We start from the raw sequence: 20,961 nt of genomic DNA on the forward strand, positions 1-20,961 counted from the left end.
GTCAAACTCTAAATTCTCAGTAGCTGTGTTGACCTCAAATAATTTTAAGTTAAGGCAACTTTATGTAACTTAGAATTCTAAAAAGAGTAACTTTTCATTGCAAGATTCACTTTTGCAGAGGAATCAACTTCATGTAGAAAGGGGATGTTTTTTAAAATCACGATAAAAGCTATGATAGAACTTTAACTTGTGCCAGAATGATCTAAGTCAGAGTCCCAGTAGGGTAAAGAGAAGTACATTCAGAAAAAGAGGAAAACCCAGGTCTTCACCAAAATTCTATCCTTCCCGTTTTGAACAACTAGTAAGTTTGAATTATTCTGCTAAAAAAATACCAACACCTGTATTTAACTATTCATTTTCATCTAACTCCATGATTATCTTTAAGGAAAAGCTGATGTAGTTTACACAGATGCAAAACTCAAAATCCTGGCAATCCAAAACTGTGATGCCAATCAATGTCACCTTCTGTCATATATAGCTGCATGGCTTTAACACTTTTCACCAAATATATCAAAACCACACTCTACTGTACACAAGCTTTTCTTAGAATTTTAAATCAACATCAGATACTCAAACATGTAACTCCACTGATGAAGAGAAAACGAATGAAGCAAAAAAACTACTTCCCTTAAGTACCTTTTTAATTAGATCTGATTAAAGTTATTGATTCAATTTACCTAACAATGATGTAAATTTGTGTAATAGAATTTTTATAATCTAGTTATCCAAAACACTAAAGTAATCTTACTCATACGAAGTAGGTCGTTTCAAAAGACTTCATACAGCACTGTCGGTTTGGAGTTCTGGGGTGAAAATTTCATTAAATTCTGGCATCACCATAAAATAAGAGATCATTATTGTCCCTTAGCTACAGCAGGCAGTTCTACACAAATTGCAAAATTATACTGAAGTAATCTAATTTATCTTTAGACACATATGTGATTTGACCACAGTTTTAGGTAATAAAAATACAATGATATACTCATTCCCTATGTTGAGGTCTGGTTTCCACTTGAATTATCTTTATTACTCCATGGAAGACTGAAATAAACTATTTCAGGTTTGGTGAGTGACAGAAAGGTGATGTCTTCTTTATTTTCTTTTTAGGAAAAATACTGGAAGAAGACTGAAAAAGCAGAATGCCTTCACAGTTGAACTTTGGGTGGGAAATTTCTCTGGAGATTAAAAGTAACATTTAAAAAAAACATTTTAAACATTTACCTGTTGTAAATTGCCCTTTTAACTTCTGGAAGACAGGATCTTGAGCTGTTGCCTGTGCTCTCCTAGCTAGGGACTCTGAAGCTGCACTAGAAAACATGGTAGACACATTAGAGACATTCTCAAGACCTACTCCAAAAGTGCTCACTAACTTCTTGACAAAGTTCAGTGTATGAGGAGTGATTTTGGCATCTGAAACGGCTCCACTTTTCTCAAAGGCAACTGAATAGCACTTCGCCAAGCCCTGCTGCAGTTGTCTAAGAACCTAAGGATTAAAATAAAAAAAGGACAACATAGTCAGGAAGATGAGACCTTCTGATCTGACACCAAGTATTTATTCCCACACTGCATTTTATGTAGTAAACTAGCCTCTCAGAAACATTTATTTAAAACTGTATTTTTAAACTGTATCAGAGAGTCAATCAGAATGACAGCACTGATTCTTATTAGCACTGCAACTGAACAAACTGAGCAGTGGAAATGCTGCATCACAAAGTACACCTTGCACTTTCAACAGTAGCTAAGTTTTAGATTTCTATTTTGTGATATATATTAGAAAATTATGTGCTATGAGTAATCCTTCTTCAAACAAACACTGTGCTAGGCAGGCAGAACAGAATAGCCTGACACTGAGAGGCAAATAATAAAAGTGGAGGAGCATGTCCATCTGCTCTCTGTTACAATTCAAACTTCAGACAATAATCACCACCTGTCACAGACCACCAGATCAAGAAGGAAACTGGTCGCTGTGAAACTTAGTGTAAGAATATAAATGTTCAGTCAGTACAAGCCCAGCTTAAATTCTACAGACATTGATCAAATTAATAGTCTTGGGAAACCTCTGTACTGCTTCCCAAAATAACCAAGATCCTTAAAACTCCAATCAGAACAATCAGTTCTACAAACACATCAATTTATGAATCAAACCAAATAGTTGTATTTTAATGTTTAAAAAAAAAAAATTAGATAAATATTTTGCAGTTAACTTTTCCTTAGATGATACATACATATGAAGGTGTATTAAAGCCAAATACCTCTTCATGCCAATTCTCTCTGAACCAGACCATCTGATCTACAATGCCTTCCAGGGAAGACAAAAGCGTTGGATGTAATTCTCGCTGCATATGCATAATTCTGCTGCATCGCCACATTGGTGCAGTGGCTCTGATTGGCCCAGGATCTGAGGCAGAGTGGGACTGATTTCCAACTGAACTTGGCTGTTGTTGCCCAGAATCTGGAAAGTGAAAAATTTAAAAAAATAAAAATTACCTTTCATAAACTTGATACATGTCTGCATGAAATAAAATAAATTGTTCCAAGAATTTGCTTTACAGTGACATTAAGTATTAATCATGTATTACCTACCAAATTTCAGACAATTTGAGAAAATGTGTTTTTTAGAAAGAAAATAGTTTTTTTAGAAAGAGAAGTCTGCTCCAAATGCTGTTCAGTGGGATACAGACTTCCTGAAATTAGAGCAATATAAACACTCTTCAAAAACACACAGGAGTGGAGCCTCAACATTCATACTAACTAACCATGTTCTTAATATAACTGACATTGTTTCATATAGGATCAAATTATTTAAATTATGGGCATTTTGCTCCCTTCCCTTTTGGGGAGATCACTCACACAAAACTGAAGAATGAAACATGCTGGTGACAACAACACATAAACTGTTGCAGACTGTATCTTTTAGTACAACTGATCTCTTGCATTATAACTACATCAGTGATTAAGCAGAGAGTTTTGCTTTACCAGATGACCCCCACTACTTCACACAACCCACTGACAGAGGAGTTAGCGGCAGAACCACTAGAAAAATATTTTATTGGTTATCATTAACTGTGCAGGTGGCAATAGCAAGAATTTGGCACAAAAACCTCTGTCACTGGATATGAATGTAGTGAAGTATTATGGCATGTGGGTATCTCCTCATCTCCTTCTCCAAAGAAACACACAAAGAAAAGTCAGATATTATTAAATAAGTGCCCTGTAAAATTTTATTCAGAAATTTAGTGAACCAATTCCCAAGTGAAAAGGGCTATTAAATAAACAATGCACTTTGTAACAAAAAATACAGAAGAGAAGGGAGAGCTCTTCAGGTAGCTCTCCCGGGATTCCCAGGAGATTCTATGGGACAAAAGAACAAAAGAACATTCTGTGGAATCATATGACACAACAATTCTAAATAGGATTTATTCTAGAAAAAAAAGGTGTTGTATAAATTGCTTAATGTTCTCCCCACTCCTCAAACATTTATTCAAAGCCAAAATTTTTTTTTTTGTATAAACTTAGATGCTCATTTTACTTGAATTCACCTTAAGATTCACCACTATAACACATTCAAGTTATTACAGACATTAAAGTACAGATTATTCAAAGAAAGCAGTTTACCTCACATGAATTACATGAACCCACTTCTGTTATTTTTGAAGTTTGACTCATTTGAAAAGAAACTAAATGTTGCATGGTTCATACTTCCAATCAAAAGTAGTCTAGAACATCTTAGAAAATTATAATGCTCTTCTGTATTTGTAATGAAAGAATTTTATCTCCACCAATTTTTAAAGATAAAAATCCAGTAAAGAACATGTGATTCTCAGTAATTAAGGTGACATGAGAATGAAGGAGATTAAACTCTTCTTGGTGAATGTTTTATTCAAGAAAATTCAAGACAGCTCAAGCCATCTGTAGATTTAACTTCACAAAAACAAATCAATGAAAGCAAAGTTTATTATGAATTTTTTGTTTAGTGTTGATAAGTTGGCACTTTCTCTAAAGAATCTATTTTCCCAGCAGAATCAGGTGAAACTGAAAATAATAACAAAGTTACAAAGAGCCCAAACAATTTGATCACTATCAAGCTCACCACTCTTGTAGCGCTCTCGTTGTTCTATCTTCAAGGTCAAATAGAGGGTCCTGATAGGGAAGTAGACGGCTTGGGGATAGACTCTTCCCACCTGTACGGAGATACACACAAACACATATTTCCCAGTTATGAAAAACTGACTACAGATCAGATCAACACATACAGATTCTCTTTCTAAATGAGTGCAATTCAGTAATAATCAGCTCCTTGTTTTAAATAACAGCTTATGGAAAACTAGAAAATTAAAGATTCTTTCAGTAACAGAAACCCAAAGAGGATGAAATAACTCCCTACACACACTGTTAAGGCATTACCTAATTAGGGCTTCCAGATCATATTGCTTAATAAACCTGAAAAAGCATAATGCCAGAGTACCAGCTGGGCCAGCTCAAAGATCTTACTCATGTACATAATGGAAGAAAAACAGACACAATGACAGCGGTTAGTCTTTAAATTAGGCCACAATTCCCAGTGAGCCCCGTGATACTTGATAAGAAGGCCCATTAGAGAGTAAGTTTATTCCACCTAATTGTGGCACTTAATGTAAGGGGATACCAATTTCACTAGAAAATAAAAAAGATTTTATGGCTTCCATTAAAAAAAAAAAAAAAGCTGAAAAGATTTAACATTCAGCATCCTTTTAAAATTCTGTAAATCTCAGTATCGATTAAAGGAAAGAAACGATGTGTCTAAGTACTATCCATGATAGAGCACATCTTCTCCAGCCACAACTTTATTAAATCATGGATTCTTTCTCTATCCAAATGGGTATGGTAAGTGGTGGAAATTTTGCAATGGCATTTAACTGTTCGGTAATATTAGCCTGGATAAGGAATTCCTTGGATAAGGAATTGACTTGGTGGTCACACTCAAAGAGCTGCTGTCAACGGCTTGATATCCAAGCGGAGAGCAGTTACGAGTGGCGTCCTCAAGGGTCGGGGTCGGGGCCTGTGCTGTTTAACATCTTTGTTGGCGACACAAAGAGTGGGACCGAGTGCACCCTCAGCAAGTTCACCAACAACACAGAGCTGTGTGGGGTGATTGATACGCTGGAAGGAAGGGACCTTGGCAGGCTGGAGAGGTGGCCTGTGCAAACCTCATGAAGTTCAACAAGGCCAAATCCAAGGTCCTGCACATGGGTCAGGGCAATCCCAAGCACAAACACAGGCTGGGCAAGGAGTGGATTAGGAGTAGCACTGAGAAGGACTTGGGGGTATTAGTGGCCTGGAGAAAGAGAAGGCTCCAGGGAAACCTTATAGCAGCCTTCCAGTACTTAAAGGGGCTACAGGAAAAATGAGGAGGGACTCTTGGTCAGAGAGTGTAGTGATAGGATAAGGGGTAATGGTTTTAAATTGAAAGAGAGCAGATTTACATTAGATATAAGGAAGAAATTCTTCCCCATGAGGGTGGTGAGGCACTGGCACAGGTTGCCCAGAGAAGCTGTGGCTGCCCCCTCCCTGGCAGTGTTCAAGGCCAGGTTGGACGGGGCTTTGAGCAGCCTGGGCTAGTGGAAGGTGTCCCTGCCCGTGGCAGGGGGGTTGGGACTGGATGATCTTTAAGGTCCCTTCCAACCCAAACCATTCTATGATACTTATTGCAGATTACTAACCTGACATACATATGCTTTGCGCTGTAATTCAAGAGTACATTATTTGAAGACAATTATAAGGTTTAGGTTCTAGTACTTCTGCAAACTTAAGAGTTTTAAATTAGTGACACAGAAAATTTGGGGTTTTTAAAATATTATATTCATTCTGTGGACCTGAAGTTTAAAGGCAAGATAACCAAAAATATCTGCAATATTTATGACCTTAAGTTCCAACTACAGTAGGACTTCTGAGTAGGTACTCAAGAGTAGGTACTCATTTCTAAATGAGTAGGTACTAATTTCTAAAAATGGTATACAGATCTCGAGAAATAAAAAATGTCTACAATGCAATAAAGTAAGCTTTTTCTGCCCGCTATTAGAAGACAGCTGAGCACACTGGTGCTGCAAGACAACACCATGCCATATCCATCAGAAATTTTACCTTAGCTACTTCGCTTTCTTAAGCTGTTTGGGTGTTTCTTCTCTTCAAAGTTTCTTTTTAATTTTATGGAGAGAGGGGGAAGGAACATATATATACATGTATGTACACGCACACATCTAGGATTTATGTACACAAGTATCAATGCACATCCAAACACATGTGGACATATTCTCTCTCTACAACAATACGTTGACAGAGCACTGAAAAAGCAAAAAGAAGGGATAGTATAAAAGGAGTTGGATAGCATCGATTATGCTGAGTTGGAAAGGATCCACAGAAATTATAATCTGTATCTCAAAAATCAAGATTGGAGGGAAGGCAAGAAGAAGAGTATTGCAAGGCATTCAGCGCAAGAGTTGTCCTTTGCCAGTTTTCAGAGCAGTGGAGCACTGCAAAGAGTGGCCTGGGGTACAGGCTATTGTGAGAGCTTCTTATGTTCACATGGATGTTAACAGGACTTCACAATTGCTTTACATTAACCTGAATGAACAAAGACCAAAATGCTTCCAGGTTGTGCACATGCTAGAACAGAGCTGAAGTTAGACCACGAAGAGTTAGCATCTCTGAAAACATGATGTTTGACCCCTGTTTGCACTAAGCAATAACAAAACACTATCTAAACACACATCAACAGAAAGATGTCACTTATTCTCCCTTAGTCTACAGGCAGGCTTATAGAAACTTTATACTGAGTTACAGGTATTCTATTCTTAGATTCCGCTTCAGAACAGGCAATAAAATCTTAAAATCCCAAAGCAAGATTAATCAAAACTCTTATCTGTCAGTTCAGAGGCACAAATCCAGGAAGTCAGTTTCATAATCTAACTCCCTAATCCTTATCCTTATTTGTCTAATCATTTGTCATGCTAAACTTCGAGTGAAAATTTACAAAGCCATAGTGAAGATTTCTGATGGTCAAGAGTCTTGTTTTTTAAAATCATGTCTAATAAAAAACAAAGCACTAATGAAATAGTTTGTCCTTTAGTCACTGAAGCTAACAATTCTATATCCCTATTCCTACATTACAAGCATTTAACTACATATTTCTAAGCGTGTTCAGAAAAATGTAATAAATAGAATTCCAGAAGGAAATCTATATTGCCCCATCCACATACGGCATACAATTTCACTGGATTCAAACTCATTAAGTAATACTCACTTTGAAATTTAAATTACTCTACTTATAGAGAGAAATTAGCATTTTTTTTAACTCATCAACTGTTGCAAACAATAGCATTTTTAAAGCTTAGCATTTTCTTATTTTGCTTGGAAAAATATTTGTATCTCATCTTGAAAACAAAGACTACAGACAATAAATAATTAGTGATTATCTTCTGTACCTGACTAATGAGGTTGAGAAGGAGTTTGCCCTCTGAGCCAACCAGGCATGTCAACAGCTGAGGAATCCAGGCCAACCACTGAATAGGTGGGACACCAATACAGTACTTGTCTACTGCATCTGCTAAGGTGTTCTTATCATCATCAAAACTCAGTAGCCAAAGAACCTAAAAGAGAATTTCAAGAGGATATCTCAGCACTTAAATTCAAGAAACATCAATCACAATGATGCACAGAAGTCCACAAATATTTTATTAATATGATAAAGTTGCCTTGGACACAAGAACTTACTTTCATTGTGCCTAGCCAAAGCCATTTTTTCCCTTGGAAATAGTATTTAAAGGATGTAAAAAAAAAATAAATTAGTAAGTGCCCTACTTGCTATGAAACAAGACAGAAAAAAGCGGAAGAATATGACTGTATTCCAGAAATTCACTGGGGGGAACAGGTGGAAAATGAGGCATATTTATAGAACCTAAAATATGCTATTCATATAAGTTAACTTTGATGCAAGAACTTGAGTATTTCTTTGGGTGCTTTTTATTATTTTCATTGTTCATCCTTAATGATACTTTTTCTACAGTTTAATTTAAATGCAACTATATTAAGCCCTCATTAAAAATCACTAACAGTTATGCAAACAGACAGGGAGAATAATAAACTTCAGGGTGCTATCAAAGCCACCTTTAACCTAAAAAAACATTTTCTCTGTTTCATGTTCAAATCTGATTGTCTTCCACACTCTGTTATCATTTTTTAAGCCTTCTTCGTGACAGAGATTAAATATCCCCAAACTGAGAAATACATAGTACAAAGGGCTTTTTTTGGCTGAAATTTTGTTGAATTAAGAGTAAAAATTATAGAAAATGCTTATTTGGAACAAAATGCATACTAGGGTAAAAGTTAATATGAATTATCCATAGTAATGATAAACAGACATCAAATTATGTTACTTTTTAAAAGACCAAAGGATGCCTTCCTGCAGATATTGCACCGCATTACATGGTGGAAGTACTGGATGTGATTTCTCCCTTTTCTCCCACAAAAAGGTCCATACCTAAAGTAAACCCCAGATAACTCAATGAAGCAGAAAAACCCAAGATTGATTATGTGCAGTGACCCAACAGCAACCAGACTTACTGCCTAAGTTAAAGCTATGAGATATTTCTCTAATTGCACAAATTTGGGCATTGAACATTATCCCAACCTTTTCTGAAAGGGCGGAGCTCCAATTCCTTTTTAAACATCCAGATCTTACCTTTGCTAAGTATTTTCTTGATTTGCTCTCATTCTGATGACGACATGCATGCAGGTAGCAAGTAATAGCAGACACACCCAGGTGAAGCTGACGTTCTTTCACAAAAATATTCTCCAAGTAGTCACCCCACATTGCCCATGCTTTCACTAGAACATCATGCATTTGCACAGCTGCAGAAAAAGCTTTGTTTGCTTCTTCAGACCTGCATTGTGACAGTAAGAATATTAGCATTATACACGCAAAAAGTTACTAAATTAGGTAAGTCAGATTTCTGATAGGATACTGAATTACTTCCTTAATACTCCATGATATTTTTACATTAAAGTTCTCTGAAAGTCCCTTATGACTGTTTTATCTTTTCAAAGTTCAGCACCTATGAAAGTAAATGCTTCATAATGGGAACAATTATGTAAGTGTCTTAAGATCTCCAGATACTCCCTGAAAAAAAACTAAAAAACTTCCAGTGCCCTCCAATTGCAACCCAAGCAATGATACTGGGAGAAAGAAGAACAAATGATAACACAAGAAGAGCAAAAGCAGAAGCAAATGCATTAAAAAGTGCTTCTCTGCTAAGCAAAAGAGGGAGTAACAAAAAGCAAGAGTGGGAAAGTGTTACATTAGCTCTCTTCTGGAGGACTACATCTTATTTAGTTGTTCTCCCACCAAAGACATGAAAAAATTTACAATCAGCATTATTTGGAAAAAGTCAGTTCCTCATCCCTATAGCTTTAAAAGCTTATTTTTCAACAGGAAAAGTGAAGGAATATGAAGGTTAATCACACAGTTCTTGGTAACCAAAAGATTATTTGTTTGATACTTCTGAAGTCTTCTCAAGGTTTCCTCAACTGTTCTTAGCCCAAGATTTGGCATGACTCATCTCAATATATATATATATATATATATATATATATATATGCAGTCCTTGAATCTGTAACTTTTCAGGCATCAAAATAAAGGATGAGAAAACTCACATACTCATTATTGAAATGAGGAAACTTTTAAAGCATTCCAAGATTCCTTATTAATAGAAAATGTCTCACTTCTCCCTTTCCAGAATAAACATTGAAATAAACCATACTAAATTAACATAATGCTTCTCTGACTAATTTTTTAAAAATTAACTCTATTTTTAAATATTAAAATATTAGCCTGGAGGATTATAGTGATAAATTAAAATGACTAGCTATTGGGGCAAAACTATAAAAAGTAAAGCAACTTAGTCAAAGTATATATTAGTTTTTATGTTATATTACTGTGTTTCTTTCCACACCCTAGATCAAGGTTTTGAAGTGAACTACCACAGCAGCAGCCTGATAGATGACTTTGTATCACCACTTCCCCTTTATAAAAAGGGGACTTTTCCATCGGTTTTTTCTCCTTCTCTACAATCCATCATTCTTGACACCTGAGATGACTTTTTTAAAATGGTTTCTATCACCTTGTTCAGCAAATGGACAGCACAGGGAGATGCAAGAGCAAAGGTGACCTTTAACTTCCAGTTTAGTTGACACACAGATAATAGTATCCACACATTCTCAGGTTCAACCCTGCGATTGTTCCTAACTGTAACCTTCCTAAATTCCTGATCTCAACTGTGGTTCCAAAAAAATGCCTGTAGTTTTTTTGTTAAGATTAAGGAACTGTAAGTACATCAGAACGATGTTTTAAACAAAAACCTTTATCTATTCTACCCTGAAAGAACAAACAGAGACAGTTTAGCTGCTTTTTACTTTATCTGAATGAATTTAAAATAATTTAAAAAGATAGGTGGAGGTACACGTTCTTCTCTCTACACCTCAAGTGAAACTAAGCTCAATTATGGCCGTAAAAAAAGCCCACTGCACTTTCCATCAAAATAATTGCATTCTGTCTATTTAAAATTCTCTCTTGTATCCACAGAAGAAGATATTCATCATTTCCTGACTTAAATTGCTACGTGAGGTTGCAGTGTACAGCTTAAAACCTGATGAATTTCATTCTGTAAGTGTCCACAGTGTAGTGGTAAAGGAATTATTCCACCCATATGTAACATGTAGCAATACTGCTATTAAATACCATGCATATTAAAAGCTGTTGAAATCCAAAGGGGTTTTTTGGCATCACTAAACAAAATTTGACTGCTGAGATACTTGTTTACTGAAGAGAGATCTTCCTCAAAATAGTAAGATGCTTGTTAGCATAAAGCAAAATTATTACAGAAGTAGTTGTGTGAAAGCAAGAGTTGCACCTGGGTGTTTAATTGCTGCAATGCAAGCGGTCTCCAACACACACCACATCAGCCTTGAAAAATCAGTTACCTGAAATGAGTGCTGCATTTCCATATTGCAACACACACCAGATTTGTCTAAGAACTCTGAACTATGCCACAACACATTTTCCTATGCCTTGACCACTTGCAGCTATTAATGGGACATATCCAATGACAATGCAACAGAAATGAGAGAAACAGAGGCAAGCTAATCTTGTTTGAGTAGCTGTAAGCTTATTGACTGAACTTTTTTTTTTCCTTGGTTTTATATGTGTTTACAATAAGAACATAATTAAAGCCACCTCCTTTTGTCAACTTCTCTAAGATGTCAGTTTGTCTAAGTACTCACAGAACAGGGGAGGGGGGAGCAGAAATGTGTCTTAAACTGCAAAGCTTTGGACAAATCTATCCTCACTGCCTCTTCCCATCTCACCCCCTTAAATATAAAACTTTTTTAAAAAGAACTGGTTCAATGTTTGCTTTAACTACCTCTTTCCTACAATACTTAAAAATATGACAACTATTACATCTTCAAACTGTAAAGGAACACTCACGTACACTTTTACTTATATAGTTGTGAGAAATTTTAGGCTGGTATAAAAATATGGAACAACTTTCCTGCTCAAATAGTGTGTTGAAATACCTCAGCTGCATTTTTTTCAGATGTGTGCTTGTGCCTCTTCCAGCCAACATACTTACTTGTTAATCTGTGCCAAGAACATTCCCTTCAATGCATAAAACTCAGCAGTCATCTCCTTGGTGAAGTACTTCAGATTTGTTGATTCAATAACTTCAAGACCCTGTTAAATAAGCCTTAGTGAGAAAATCTTCTAAAATGGAAGGTTTTAAGATGAAAGTGCCATAAAACAACAGCCAAAATATTCTCTTTAAATTTAAATAGCACGAGCTTCTAGTATTTAATTTTCATTTAAAAAAATCTGAACTGAACAATTTTAAGTTTACACTGGCCTATGCAAAACTATTAGACACTACAGACAACATGCATCAGGTGATGGCTTATCTTTTTCACTTTCTTTATGTTTTATTATTATTATTTATATTATGTTACATTACTATTAAGGTCCCAGTTTGGTGACCTTATAATCATGTCAGTGGTTTTTGACTACACATTTTTTCCTTTCAACACATACAATTTCACTTCAGTATGCCAGCATCCATCACTCATGAGTCAGACACTCAAAATTTAGAGCTTCAGTTAGTCTTGCAATAGTGTTGTTTCTTCCTACTGCAAGTAATATAATTTTCAAGTCCTCTCCATTTATCTACCTTGTAAGATTTAAAAAACCCTTGTATTTCCACTTTACTTTTTATTCAGCTAATTTTTAACGTGTTCACAGTATTCAGTTCAAAGAGGACAATGACTGCTTTTGACTAACACCATTACTTAAAACAACACTCTATGCATGGTGTAACATGTCTGACGAAATTCAGACCCTGTTCTGTACACAGGCAGTTTACTTAAACCAATGTATCTGATGGCCCTTGTAATCCTCCAAGTTCCAACAACAACTTCAGAGATAAAGCCACCATACCTGCATACATTCATTTTTGCCCATGACTCCAGCCAGCTGAAGATAACATTTAACTTGCTGGCGTATCTTCTGAAAGCAGTCCACAATGGGCACAGTTGGAATTGTATGAATGCGACTCAGTATATCCAGAGCTACGTTGACCAGCCCTTGTTTGCGAGCTATCTTTCCATATTGGATAATGGCTGATGCAGAAGCATGAACTCCCAACATAGCGTTATTGGAACTAGGATCATGCTGAGAACTATTTTCATATGCAGTTACAATAGCTAGAAATAAAACATGAAATGTCTGTCATTATAAATGAAATTATATATGCAGCAGTAACTTACAAAGCAATACGTATGAAATGATGACCAGATAATGAAACATTTAAATGGAAATCAAATGAAAACAAACTTCTCAAAATCAACAACATTCCTGTATGTTTAAATAAAAGAAGTATTAAGAACTTATTTCAAACAATGTGTTGTCTGGAAAATTACATGATGAATGCATGCTGGACCAGGCAGTTTTACCCTGGTAATGATGTTGTCTCCACATGAAAATGCTGCTCCAGTGGGATAAATCATCTGACACAATAGGTAACCTGTTCCTCCAAGTCTTTACAACAGTTTTCATATCATGTAAGCTGTTGTTCCTTCCCAGATTAGTTGGTTGCAATCCTGCATTTATTTGGGCTGCTTCTTGCAGTTCAATTATTTGCTGCGCTGCCTAGAAAATATTAAGGAATATAAGTATCATCAAGAATAGTACAATAAGCTGGCCAATTACATCATAAGAAAAAGTTTTCTATGTATGCCACTTTTAAATTATCAAGTAAAGACAAAACTATTTATGCTGTTTTAGGGACCTGTCTATCTGTTGCATAAATGACCTTTAACCAAGCTAATAATTAACAAAATAGCAAAAAAATCCCATGAAACTGATTCAACACTTTAGTCATTGACTGAAATGTTGAATTCATCCAGTGAATCACCAGCATAGAAATTATACCAATGGGTTGTTAGTCTTAAAAACCCAACAAATTATTTTAAAAAATAGAGGTGCCATAAAGTACTTTCTTACATGATTGCAAAAGGTCCCTGCATAACTTCAGGCTCCCCTCTTCTCCAGGGATGGAGTACAAGTATCAAGCAATTTATTTCATGCATGCCTCATTCTGACAAAATCTAAATGGCCTAACATTATTTGGTTGCAAAAAGACATTACTGATCTATATTTAATGTGTTCTTCCTACAATACTATGGGTTTGCTTGCTAGGTTTAACTTTGGGTAACTATGACATGTCTTCCCTTGATGGTATTAAGATACAAATTCCCTCCGCCCCTTCTTTTATTCTGAACTGCAAATGTTTTCACAAATTATTCCTCAAGTGGTATCGTCTTGCTTTTAAGAAGCATTTTTTTCTTTTTTTCCTTTTTTTTTTAAAAGCAGAACAAAAAAACCCAAACACACACCAAAGTAAAGAGTTTACTGGAATCTATGCTTTCTCTTCACCTCCACCCTTTTCCCCACCACATTTAAATAAAACAATAGCTTAGAATTTAATTCTAACATACAATTTTGAACTTAGTACATCAACGCTAATCATAGCACAAGTAGATATATGGAGAGTGTACTCAATACAAGGATCAAGTAAAAATACTGACCTTAAACAAAACTCTGAAGAATTAAAACCCAAAACTTTTAACAGGACTGTACTAGCATAAATTCCCTGGTCATAATCTGACTTCTTGATAGAAACTTGAATGTACAGAAATACTAGCTACGTGCTCCTGAAGTTGCTACTTTGGATATTCTGCAAAGACCTTATCTTTGAGAAGTTAAGTTTAACATGGTTTTTCACTGACATCTATTACCCTTAAATTAATGAGAGGAACAAACAGAAGATGGCAGTAGTCTCAAACCTACTAAAGGCAACAGACATTTTGTTAAAACTTCAACCACCTAAAGAAAAGGTCCAAACTTAATGGAATTTAATTACCCGCAGTACAATAAAACCAATGTAGTATTCTCTAAGCTACCACTGGGCAGATAACAGTTGTATTCATTGTTAATCAACCAAATAAGATAACTATTTGGAAAAAAAAAAGAAAAAGGCAGTCCAAATTTACAGAGTGAAATCTCCTGAAACAAAATAAATTAAAGTAATATTTTCCTACAATCATCTCAGTATCGGCTCTCACAATAGCTTAACCTTCATCCTACACCCATTCATCACGTAAATTTAATTTTCTCACAGGTATTTAATCACATACTATCTGATATTAAGAAAAAAGTAATTACTGCAGTGCAAATTCACGGCTGCATTTGTACCTCTGTCAGTCACTGACTAATTTATCATTTCTTCATGAAGAATATATACATATTAGATTATTTTAAAAGCTTGTTTTAATTGATATTTGAAGGCATTTAAATATTTTGTAATACTAATCCATTCATGCTGCAGATACTGCCATTCTTAAGGGAGAGAAAACCTGAAAGATCTGTGAATTCACTTCATCAAGAAGCCTTCTAGTGGTATTGTATCAGCTCAAACAAATGAAATAGTTTACTTGACAGCTTCCTTTCAATGAAAACTTCCATATTCATTCACTTTATCTGGTGCATCAACTTATAAAAATTCAGAAGTATGGGCTGCTGTGTAAGCTCTACCCACAAGTACAGTCATTTTGTAGAGGTACCTTAGATGATGTACATTTAGTTACATAAGAATCACACTGGGCATGACACACAGGGTTAAACTACTGATCTTAAAACAGAAGCAACTAGAGCAAACAGAACTCAGAAAGCAAGGTCCTCTGCACTTCTACAGGTAAGGTTCATTCATAGTTCTCTGAGCAATGGTCCATCAAGAAATACATCCATGTTACAAAATTTCAGATTTTGTTGCACTTCAATATTCCAGAGTTTCTCCCTTGGAAATGACAGGTTCCCTTAACAGTAACAAGAGCTAATCTTCACCAGCTATATGTTTATCAGGACACCTAAACAGGAACACAGTCAGCCTCAAAGACAAATAAATGGCATTTTTTATCCAGATCACATACTGCATGACAAACTCAACACGTTCCTACCCCAGCCCCACTTCCACGCTCCAGCTGCAGCTGTACAATACAAATCAGAGGACACAAGGTTCATCTTCAAGAAGCTTCTGGAAGCACCTCAAGGCCAAATTCCATTTTTTAAAGATGAGTTTCGGCACCTACTTCCATTCAATTACACTTGGCAGTAACATCTGCTCTCGAAAATTATTCTCTTACAGTTGCAAAATGAATTAGGTAATTAAATTCAAGAGAAAACAAAAGGGTGTTGACATTCCATTCATTTCAAAAGGAAAGAGAAGCACATTTTTGTTACGGTGAAATACATGTAAAAGTTGCAAACGAATAAGCTGTGCATTTTTCACCATGTAATACATGTTATTTCATCTCAATAATAACTAAACTGCAAATTCTATATTATCAGAGTTGTGCCAACTACTTCCGAAAAATGTTTCTGGAGGTCTGAAAAAAAAACAAAAAAACCACCTCAAGTTCTTACAACCTCTTTCTGACAGGACAAGAAGCACATACTTCTCATTAATTTTCTAAGTGGACCAGTTGCAGGTAACATGTATGCCAAAGAGAAAGGATTTAAACACGTCTTGTCTTGAAATTGAATTGTTAATGTTGTGTGAACGAAATAAAAGATTTCTCACAGCAAAAATAAACATGTACCTGGTGTACAGTGTCTTAAAATCAGTTTACGTTTAAATAAATGCTGGAAAACAGTACATTCTTTGCCTTGTAATATTTAATGATTTGAGGGCTAAAACATGATGCACTTTAATAAGCACTAGGAACCTGTTTAGCAAGGATAAAAGTAATCTTTTACTTATTCTAAGCATTCTTTAGAGAAACAGAAAATAGCATTTCCCCTTATGAGAGCAAAACGCTTTTATGAATCTGAAGCAGTCAATGAGCTCTATCTTCTCCTAGAAATGGAGACAAAGTTAACCCTAGAAATGGATGACAAACTTCAGAAAGAAACTAAGGAGAAAAATGGCACAAAAAGAATGTCAGCTTTGCCCATCCTCTGGGCAAAGTATGTACTGGGTTACCCAACTGGGAAGTTACGCATCCTTTTAAAGTCAAAGATTCAAGCATGCACACGAGAGTTTATTTGAACATCAGTGCTATTAAAAATCATGTGCAAGATATTGCTGTAATTCTACAGGACAGTATCAAATTCGAGTTGCAAACTTCTGTCACTGTTTTAAATGATTGTGAAAAAGAATTCAGTTACTTAAGATTAGATAATACTCAACTTTTGCGGGTTTTATTTGCTTTGAGGGGAGCTGTTAGGGGTTTTGTTTGTTTGCTTTTAAAGTTCTTGTAACCCCAAATCCATTAGCTGTCCCTCACTTCATTCTGGACATGGCATCTCACTGCTCCATTGCCAGAATTCTGCCCCTACCTTAGAAACAAGCTTGTCTAACTTCATGCTTGTTTTGTGCATTTTCGTCCATAAAGCACATAGATTTCTTTCAGATCAGAAACTAGTAAGGCCATAGGACTCCATCCCTTCTGATTCAAGCAGTTCATTCCTTCTCAGTTCAGCGAAGGCCCCTGACAGAGGTTACCACTTACTCAAAGCTTCCAGCTGACCTACTCACGAGTGCTCCACAACAGACTGGAATTAAAATTAACTAATTAGTGGCAAGCAGTAACCTTTTCAATCAGCACTGTTAAATTTGGACGATGTGCACCCTTATGTAGACAAGGAGCATTACTAAAATATGGCCTTAAGACCAAAGAATTATTCTTTCCTGTATCTGGCATCAGATTAGATGAGGGGAGCAGAGATCACTCTTCCCAACCTACAAAATCTCTCAGTCTGTGAAGCAACATGATTGAAAATGGGAACTCTTTTTTACAATATTACCACAAGATTTTAATACACTATTGAACGGAACCTGACAAATGAGCTAGCTGGACAGCTAATAAAACTGAAAACCAATGCACGAAGCTTTGAAGTACACACGTTGGTTTAATAAAATCCACACTCATTTTCAACAGAATTTGTATACAATTAACTCCCTGTCCAACAAGAAATAACGTATACTTAAAAAACTAGGTTCCTTCCTACTTCCTTCTCCTGATGCAAATCAGAACATTTAGCAATATAATGTAGAAATCACAAAGAAAAGGTAAGGCTCACATTGGTCAGAAGCTATGGTATTTTTCCTAAAGGTAGTAGTGCTCACCTGAAAAGTCCTTCACTAACAACATACTTCTACAGTTTTTGGTTCTTTGACCTTAATCCTTAAGCCACAGGGATGCTCAGCCTGTTGAGAACGTTACTCCTCAAAGAAATACCAGCATTTCTAAATACACTTTTCTCTTACTGAGCTAACTGTTAATGCCCAAATTAAAAAAACAAAACCAAAACATATAGGAGTACATTAAAGTTAACAAAATGCCATACCACATTTAACTGAAAAGAACACTTAAGGGGTTATTTCAACATTTCTGCAGATGACACAATGCAACAATATACCCATCCAAAGTGGACCTCCCTTCACAAGACACCGTATGGTCAAGATCTCCAAGTACCGCAGTGTATTATGCATTAGTCCACAAAAAAAAGTTGAGCCATGCAATCAATTTTTAAATAGCTAATTATGTATGCCACAAACAGAATGGATTCAAGTAAACTATAAAAACTTTAAAAGGAATCCAAATTGAAATGCACATTCTACAACTTTTAACAAAAAAAATACCATTATAAAAAAAACAATCAGTACTGTACAGTAAAATATTTTATGCTCACAGTTACTAAAGTTCTGAAACCTGCTAAATAACTGGCAGTAAAAAGCTTTTCATTCTTACCTGGAGAAGGGGAGTGTGAACATGCGAGACCACGTGAGGAAGCCTTCGCCATTCTCGAATAGCTAAACTACTCGCCATCTCTACCAGACGCTCAATGAAGTTAAGCTGTTGCTCTTCTGGGTGGCAGATTGCTAAGTATCCTCTATACATATTCACTTTCCACGCCATCTCTTTTGGACAACTCAACTCAACCTGGTAATGAAATAGGAAAAAATCCAGTAAAGATCATGCTCAAATGCAAACTTTCTTTAAATTATTTTTTTAAAAGCCTTCTTAGGCAATCAGTTTTATTTTTTGTAAAAATTAGCTAATTTTCTAAAAATAGAAGACTAAAAACGTCAAAACTTTTGTCATTAGAAGAGTTTCAGCTCTCAGTTATTGGCAAGGGCAGGCTAGCAAATAAATTGCAAATTCAGCACAAGAGAAGAAGTACCTGCACACAACCTGCTGTTAAGGTATTTTTACACTGACAACTGCAGTATAGCTCAGAGACAGCTGAGCAAGCTGAAAGCAGTCTTGCAACAGGAGCATGAAGCTCACTGCAAACCACTTCATCCTGTATAAAGAAAAAAGATGGTTCTCAGCAGATAATACATACTACCTCTGAAATGCTTCAGGGGCTCCAGAACAAGTAATGTCAACTTCTCACTTAAAAGGGTCCCACCCCTGTATGTCAGCACATTATGCCAGCATTGTACTTCCTAACTGCCTGCTCTAGGACATTACTAACTTTATGAAAATAAGCAGTTAATAAATTTTTAAGTTATACACAGCTAACCTTCCCATTATGTCGATTTCTGAGAACAGGTGCAAAGTCAGGTCACATTGATAAAATAATTTTAAAATAATTTTAAGCCATTTTCTTAAAATCCTGGAACAGTAGAAACTCAGCAACTAAATCCAGCAAAGTACTTGAATTGTCTAGCAACTAAAATCTGTGAGTATTTTACAGTAAGCTTGCACTTAACCAATGCTCACTAGCTGACACTGCAGGCCTTAAATCTAGAAATTTTTCACTTCTCTTTCTTCCACTTTACATCAATCCCTTTATGGTTTGATATGCAACATAGAAATCCCTCTGCATTATCTTCTTACTGATATATTGTATCCTAACCATTACAATTGTTATTTCTGTTATCCTCAACTGACTTTTACGCCTGAGCCAGCAAAGAGAAACTGCCAGGTAGCAACCTTACATTTAGACAGTGAAGACAATCTCTTTCTTTATTACATTATCTACTGGATCATTAAACGCAATGGCAATGTGAGCGAATGGAAATGAGTCTTGGGCCCTATCAAAGGCCACTTGCTGTTTTAATAGCTCAACTTTAATAGGTAGATTATTAAAAATGTTTCACAAAGATTTACAAAAACTGATATTTATTTGCCATCCTTTCTGACCTCTATTGTGAATCAACCATGGAACTTGATAAAAAGCAGCCACATTAAAGAATATCAATAAAACTGGAGTAGCTAGTATAGCAGCATAGAATCAATTACTCTTTCACATCCTAATATTTATGCAAACATGTCCTGACACTTTAACAAGAATCTGAGTAGAGCCACAAAAGCTCCATTTATGGCTTCGGCAGCATCTTCTCCTTAGTCGTTTAGCAAATGTCTTATTACTGAAAATATCTCATTTAATATAACCGCAGCTAAAGCATATCAGCAGTTACTCACGGTTGTCACTTCTACTCAACTTGCAAATCTCCGAAACTAGAACCCGTCAGACATGATCTATTTCATTCTGGTTAAACTCTAGGTTATAATACACTGTACACTACAGTTCTTATTTTAGGCTTTACAGGTTTCTCGAATAATATCATTTCTACAATTAGCCACTGAAGTTGCATACTTAAATAGGATACAAAATAGCAATTGTTATAAGAACAAGAGAAGTTAATTAAAATGTAAATATAACCTATAAGGTAATTTTTGTAGCATATCCAGCTTGCTACTTACAGATTTGGCTTCACATGGGCTGATAAAGCATAAAATCCATCTTTAGAGACACCTATTTAATTTGAACCATCAGTACTAGAAATACTACAAAATTCCATTTCAAATGTCGCAATGGTTGGACACCCTTAATTTAGATTCCATCAAAAGACAACACTACCTCTAATTAATTAAACAACCTTTACCGTTTTCAGAGTTTAGCCTTTAAAGAAAAACATACTGATTGCATCCACCTATCTTCCCTTTTGACAAAACAAAGTGTTACAGAAGAATAAACATAACACATTTAAAATGTAATATTCAGTCTGATTTTAAAGAAAGTAAGACACACACACCACTTGGCATATTTATCATGTGATACTAAGTTTTCACAATGAAGCATGCTGTTAGGATATTTTGTATACAGGAACTTAGTCCTGCAAGACACTGAAATTAAAGGATGCTCAGCGTTACCGTGTTTTACCTTTCACAAATATTATGAAGGTAGACAGTCAACTGTCCTTTTGACATGTAAAACTGGTAGGTATTGGTTCAAAACTTAAACAGTATTGATGAAACAGTAAGCCCCAATTAAGTGAGGGACTAATTCTACTGGCTCACTCTCTACAA

At 35.6% G+C, this 20,961-nt stretch overlaps 1 protein-coding gene across 3 annotated transcripts in view; it reads right to left on the reverse strand.

Moving 5' to 3' along the window:
• The window catches only part of TRRAP (transformation/transcription domain associated protein), a 101,304-nt gene that overhangs the window by 17,322 nt on the left and 63,021 nt on the right, over positions 1-20,961 (reverse strand). For 2 of the 3 annotated variants that reach the window (XM_074918853.1, XM_074918852.1), the window contains exons 57-65: positions 18,391-18,582; positions 13,000-13,228; positions 12,518-12,783; positions 11,664-11,764; positions 8,717-8,918; positions 7,461-7,625; positions 4,091-4,181; positions 2,253-2,452; positions 1,222-1,483 (exon numbers count right to left, since the gene is read on the reverse strand). In XM_074918853.1, coding sequence (XP_074774954.1) covers positions 1,222-1,483; positions 2,253-2,452; positions 4,091-4,181; positions 7,461-7,625; positions 8,717-8,918; positions 11,664-11,764; positions 12,518-12,783; positions 13,000-13,228; positions 18,391-18,582 — 1,708 coding nt within the window. The remainder of the gene's footprint in view (positions 1-1,221; positions 1,484-2,252; positions 2,453-4,090; positions 4,182-7,460; positions 7,626-8,716; positions 8,919-11,663; positions 11,765-12,517; positions 12,784-12,999; positions 13,229-18,390; positions 18,583-20,961) is intronic. The other variant, XM_074918854.1, reaches the window with a different exon arrangement.

The sequence above is a fragment of the Athene noctua genome, chromosome 15 (genome assembly GCF_965140245.1).
Source record: "Athene noctua chromosome 15, bAthNoc1.hap1.1, whole genome shotgun sequence".
Classification (NCBI taxonomy): Eukaryota; Metazoa; Chordata; class Aves; order Strigiformes; family Strigidae; genus Athene; species Athene noctua.